Source organism: Colossoma macropomum, unplaced genomic scaffold, assembly GCF_904425465.1.
Source record: "Colossoma macropomum unplaced genomic scaffold, Colossoma_macropomum, whole genome shotgun sequence".
NCBI lineage: Eukaryota > Metazoa > Chordata > Actinopteri > Characiformes > Serrasalmidae > Colossoma > Colossoma macropomum.
The window spans coordinates 45897-52632 of NW_023495643.1; the positions used below are offsets into that span (position 1 = coordinate 45897).

At 38.6% G+C, this 6736-nt stretch overlaps 1 protein-coding gene across 2 annotated transcripts; it reads left to right on the plus strand.

The window, feature by feature from the left end:
* Positions 1-3909: 3909 nt before the first annotated feature.
* LOC118802687 (NAD(P)(+)--arginine ADP-ribosyltransferase 2-like) lies at positions 3910-6521 on the plus strand. Of its 2 annotated transcripts, XM_036563132.1 has the most exons (5): positions 3910-4069; positions 4228-4298; positions 5139-5241; positions 5320-5388; positions 5575-6521. In XM_036563132.1, exons 3-5 carry the CDS (start codon positions 5146-5148, stop codon positions 6352-6354), a joined length of 945 nt encoding a protein of 314 aa, XP_036419025.1. In that variant the 5' UTR covers positions 3910-4069; positions 4228-4298; positions 5139-5145; the 3' UTR covers positions 6355-6521. The 2 variants fall into 2 exon arrangements, with proteins under 2 accessions (XP_036419025.1, XP_036419026.1); XM_036563133.1 differs by lacking the exon at positions 5320-5388.
* The last annotated feature ends 215 nt before the right edge of the window (positions 6522-6736 follow it).

A 6736-nucleotide genomic window follows, 5' to 3' on the forward strand; every position in this document is an offset into this window, starting at 1 on the left:
ACTGTGGAATTGTTTTTCACAGGAGGAAAGAGAGAGAGAAAGTAACTGAGTGTGCATAATTATAAAAGTTGCTAAAATGGGAAATGGAAACTCAGAAAAGGGAAGAAGGGATTCTGGTCCCCCACATAATAAAGACATAAAAAAGCAGATGAGAAACAAATGAAATTATGAAATAAAGCTGAACAAGAATGTGAAAAGATATGATCCCACTGGACAGCAGTCTACCGTCCAACCATCCATATCTATCGGCACTGGAGATTCCTGAGCTGAAAGCCATGATCAAGAATATTCAAGACCCAAAGACAAACACTGAAGGCTGCATCAATGACATGAATGCCCTAGATGACTTATAGACTTTAACCAATGTGGAATGGACTCCTGACAACAGAAAGGCGGACGGCTTTGTGGATCGCTGGATGGCTTTGTGGATCACCGGTTCCACTTAGTCGAAGCACACTGTGATATGGCTAACAAAGCCACAAAAGGACAACATGGTTCACATGTGCTTTAGCATTGCTAGAATGGCTAAACAGACACGCATAGGCTAAATAAATCTTACGCTGGACTTGTCATGCACGCCAAGCATGTTGAAAAGTGTAGCAGGGAGCAACACTTCAGAAGGCACAGCTGATATACTATTAAAACTGTGACTCCAACATGGAGTGGACAGAACGCTGGATGTGGACTGACCAGGGAATGAGAATGAGGCAGAGATCGAGGTGCAGGTAGGCCCAGTGATGGGACTTTTAATTGTGTTTTAACTGTGTTTTGATTGTGGCAAACATGGTCATAGGGCCAGAGAATGCCCTAATAATCAGCAACAGCACCCTAACTTTAGTATTTTCAATCATATGCCTAAATAGCATGAGGAAGGAGAAAAGACCACTTACTGAAAGTGACCAACATCTCTACTGTTGAACCACGATTTATTTTGCCTGTTAATGGTAAAGAAATCCTGTTCATAGTTGACACAGCTGCCACACAATCAGTTCTTAGAAAGGGAGCTGCTCTGAATATCTCCTGACTCCTTTGAGCCTGTTTCCTTCTTTAACACTCTCTTGCTTCCTCTTCTGCCACAAAAAATTGATCTGAAACTCTGGCATATACATTATTAGTGGAACTGTGCCACAGGGTCCTTGCTTGATTCCAGTGGGTGTTTTCAACCATTGCGACACAATATTGTGTCTCATGCCTAACATGTCTACAAATTAATCTAGGGAAAGGCATTAAAACAGTACAGCGCAAACATCAAACACTCATTTTTAATTTTTGAACATTTAATGATTGACTTTATTGAAGTAACCCTGGCCCAAGGTTTATCATACTGTATGGTGATAATTTGCATGACCTCTAATTATCCTGACAGTTTTTCCTTGCAGGAAACAAGATGCAGTGGGTGTGGAAAGATGCCTCCTGATGGATGTTCTCCCGAGATGGGAGGGTGCCGAGGAAAATTTCTTTGTATAATGGAACCCAAATTTCTTCAAATAACAGTGCCCATTTTGTGAAGAGTTATTTCACATCTTTCAGAATCGCTCAAATTCGACCTGAAAATACATTGTCCTTGTTGTTCCCGATCTGGTGGTGCAGTAAAGTGACTGAATCAAACAATCAGACAAAGATGACCAAAGTTTCCCTTGATACAGGCCATAATTGGGTAAAGGCAATTTCTGTAGTACTGATGCACACACAAGGATGGGCTAACTGACAGACAGTCATCTTGCCATATGAAGTGGTCACAGGGTTTGTAGCAGCTAGATCAAAACAACAAAAGTAAAAGGGGATTTGTAACCTTAACTGTAATAAAGGAGATATTCTGATAAAGCATGTTTTGCTCCTTAAGATTACTCAAAACAGTGCACAAGCAAGACGGTCTTACATGTATACTCAAATGAAAAGCTGAGACATAAATGAATAATTAAAAATGAGAAACCGCCCCTTATTTCAGGGTCATTTACAGGGTTTCCTATGAGAACTTTATCTTACAGGTTCCAGTCTGCCGAAGGATCCCTTCAACAAATTGATGACTCCATGATTAAGTATGTGTCTGTGCAAAACTGTTTGGTCTACATGTTCACAGGTTCAAGCTGCTCTTCACAACCCTGCTGAGGGACACCTTCACTGCCTAGAAGGGGACAGCTGGGTGGTAGTGAGGGTTCTGAGGAGAAAGGCCTGTAACTGACCTGGAAAGCACTATCAACCACTCCAACTGCAGTCCGAGTAGCTGAAAGGGAGACGTGAATCCACTGATCACACTGTTGTAAGGTCATCAAACCAGATCAAGGTCTGCCCCTAACCAAGGCAGGGGCAGAGGAACTCCCGGTGGGAAATCAACTTGGGTCAGAAGTGTAAGGACGCCTCAACTGGCAGGAAGGTGAAGTTGTCGAGTTGAGCTAAGTGAACACTTCTCTGAGGGTGCAACAGCCATATTATAAGCTCTGGTAATAGTTGTTTTGTTTGTGATGCTTTACATCAGCTGCCATGCTTCTATCTGGCTTGGTCGGTTCAGAGGCTGATCTCCTTCAAATCACTTCCCAGGATGCAACAGTGAATCACATGACTAACACGTCAGAGACATCGGCCAATCATGAGCCATTACAGAGATCTAGCTCACCTTGTATTGACAATTTAAATACGGTAGGCAGACCTACAGTTAGTTAAAGATGACCAACAGGGGAAAATAGAAAATTCTGTATGTCTTAGCACTGGAAAAGGGAGGTGTGTGTCATGTGCTCAACACGTCCTGCTGCATTTTTATCCCTAAAAGTGATTTTAACTCTACTGGTGTTTAATATTTTTTCTTTCTCTATACTGCCTTTATTACTCAGGTGTTCTGCCTTATTGTTGAGGAATGTGGTGATTTAAACTCCATTATATTGTCAGCATGTAACCATTATGTTCTGACAGGCTGACTCTGTCCTGACTGGTTTGATCAACAATTAACAATTAAGGCTTTGATCAAGAACGGTACGCTCTGAAACATTAGATCAGAAAAGGCCAGGAGCTTATATGAGCCGATGTCTTGATAGATTCCAGAACAGTTAGTATTTTTGAAAGCCTCAGTTTGCAGTCAGCGTCCTGAGTTGTTCCTCTTCTGCTTTACTGTGTTTTTCTGCTTTGTGAAGATAACAGGAAAGGCCTTAACCTTATGGCGAGAGTTTTCACATATGTCAGCATATCTGTGAAAAACATGCTTGTGTCCGAATATATATATATATACTATATATATATATATATATATATATATCGCTGTTGCCAAAGAAAACCTTGTATCTCCATTTTCATTTTTTCTTCCGTTTTTCAGTTTTTGACATAATTTAAAAAAATACCTGTCACCCTTTACATTACATGTAAATTTCATGATGAATGGACTAAAAGAAATGACCTAAAATGACTTGGAAATTACATTTACACAGGAATCCACAAAATCCCAAAGGCTTCACAAACTTTGTCTCACAACTGCATATGACAGTGTTATAGTGTGTAGAACTGTAGTGTGTTATTACGTAAATCTCTGGGTTCATCAGAATCTCGTGTTGGAGGTGATAATCATAACTCAACATTACTATGATTGAAATCTTTCATATCTAACATTAACATAACCCATGTTTTTTTTCCCATCAGTAGTTTTTACTGCCAAGCAATCACATAAAATTGCCAATGTGCTGACCTCAGCTGGAATCTAAGTTTGACTTTTGTGTAGAAAGAGGGAAAAAAAGACAACAAAACTTTTTTCTCTTTTTCTTCCTTGATTTTTTCACCAAAAATGCACTACAACTATCTTTCTAGTTTGACCTGTGTCTTCAGATTAATACAGTACAATAGATCAACACTGATTTAGAGGAAACTTTTTTCTTTTTTTATTTTCAAGTCATCATTCTTAAACAAAAACCTTTTTAAACTGACAAACAGTTTTGCTCTGTGAGATAAAATGCAAAAAAGGAAACACAGAGAACGATCAACATGTGAAGTCATTTCCTGCAAATTCCTGAAACACGTCAAGCTGTCAGTGTCTTATAAAGACCCAGAGAGCTCAGTGGAGCAGAAGCAGCTTCTACCAGAGTAAAAGGTAAGACTGACCATTTCACAGCTCTTTATTATAATCTTATGATTTTGTGGAGCCAAAGCAGATGAGAATATAGAGTTTTAAAACATTTTAGTTTGCCATGCAAGTTAAATTTCGTGTAAGCGAATGCCAACAATGGATAATAAGCCTCTTTTTTTCAGACTGGCTGGACTGTGGACTGCACAGAATCGTCACTGGCTGGACATTCATTTCAGTTTAAGGCAAATAACAGGTGATAGAACTGTCTGTTTAGCGGCTACTTCAGCTTCTTTCGTCTTCTTTTAAGTTGAAGCAGGAAAAAACGCATACATGTTTAGGGACAAGGCATTGTTAACAAAACCGGGAAATGCTTTAAGCTTTAGCTCAGGTATCACCGCTTTTCTCACATTTCTGGCAGGAAACTTTTCCACAAAAGTAGAACAATTTCTTGTAAAATGCTTCTCAGTGTTTGATTGTTTACGAGGCTGAAGCCGCTTCTCATTCGCCAGCTTCTTGTTTGAATTTTCCTGTTCCATGTTAAATGCCTTTGGGAAAATTTGAATGAGAAGCTGAGTTAAGCTTCACAACTTTTTGACAGTTTCTCGATGCAGATTAAACGTATCAGGAAACCAGATGTAGTGATTATAAATGCAAATAAGTCCATTCGTCTCCAAATCATCAATGTTCTTCTTAAATCTTTCTCTTTGCCTTTTTGTTAGATACTAGCTGGATAAGATTGTTATCTGTGTTGCTATGGTGACCAGCAGTCTGTGTGCTGAAGGGTGAATTTGCATTTATATATTAACTCCAGTTTTCAGGACCATCTATTGTTATTGTTAGAACAATCAGCAGAGCTTTATTTTACTGCAAAGGAGGATTATTTTATTTTTACCTACAAAATCTAATTCTGCTGTGGAGCCACAACAGTGCAGTAAAAGAGCCAAATGCAGCTTCAGAGCCATGTGTTGCTGACCCCACAAAGACCATTTGACTGCATTTGAGTAAAATTATAAGGCAAATTTAAAAATCATACTCAAACTCTCTTTATTACAGTAACCCCACCTGTAATCCCACCTGTTTCTTTTCACTTTAGGTCAACAATGAAGATGCTGCTAGCAGCTGCAATGATTCACCTCAACCTCTTCCTCATCCTCATCCTCACTGTACACACGGCTCTGGCAGTAAGAAGTGGAATTGTGAGCAGCTTTATTATCTTTGTTCAAATTATTTGTTTTGGTGCAGACAAAGTATCACAAGTTATTTTTTCCACATACGCCCAAGAGCACAACAGGGCACGGCACCAAGCACCACCTGGAAGGGCTGTGATCCACGATATATGTGTAGTATGTAGCAAACTGACATTATCAGTTCATTGTAGTTTTATTTTAAAGCATACAGTTACTACAACTAATCACAGCTAAAAGACAACCTGAAAGGTGTATTTAAAAATGAGATCTCTGCTACACATGTAGTACTTATTACATTTATCATTATTATTAATTTATAATGGGTTTTTCATTATGTTTCAGATCGAAATGGACGAATATCCAAACTCCATTGATGATGAATTTGAAAAATGCCACGAACAAATGTATAAGAAGATCACTGATAAAAATCCACAGCAGAATTTACTGGAGATTGAATTGAGTCGCAATGCAAACTTCAGTGCAGCTTGGAATAATGCCAAACATGAACTTAATTTAACAAACAATGACAACTATAAATTATCAAACGATAAGTTGAGAGAAATAGCCCTTCGTGCTTACACCAGAAACGAAATTTATCGGCAACTTAACTGTAAAATGCGTACTGGTAAAGAAACCTACAAGACTGATTTTGGGCTGATTTCTTTACACTTTCTGATAACAGATGGCATACAAAACCTTCCCAAAACATGTACAATCACTTACCGTACCATGGATGTCCCAGTTATCAGAACAAGCCGCTTTGTGCGATTTGGTAGTTTTGGTTCTTCTTCACACAATCCCACATTACATTTTGGACGCGAGACTTGTTTTATCATCAAAACATGCCACGGTGCAGATATATCAAACGTATCAGAGATTCCAGCTGAGGCTGAAGTGCTGATACCCCCATATGAAAAGTTTAAATCAGAACGTGTATTAAATATTCAAAAGGAATTTAGAAATCGATATTTTCCACCGATATTTTGTAGATGTAAATATGTTTACAAGTTGGAGAGTGCAGGTACGATGAGCAACATGAAATGTGAACTGGTTGGTAAGACAGAAAGAAAAAGGTTTTCTTTTTTTAAAAAACTAAAAAAGTTGTTTGGTCGAACAACTTAAGCACTGCTTGCCTGATGATTTATGTTATGAAACAATCACTGGGTAGAAATATGTGAGCAATGTATGCACAAAGCTCTGCAGACCACTTAACATACAATAATACAATTGTATCATTCTTGTTGTGAGCCCTTCTTGACTGACTGAAGCTCTGAAAAATAAAGAATTGCAGCAAATCTGACCCCTCATGCGTGTTTTTGACCATTAATGACAGCAGCAAAAACCAAAAGTACAGAACTGCAGTGGAATGTCTTAGTATATTTTGGGTAATAGTATTTGAAAAGACCCAGAAAACTACAAATGCATCAAAATTTCAAAATTACCTGAAAATCATAGGTGGAGCGTTGGGGAGAGCAGGAGATTCAATCCCTATTGGCCGATTTTG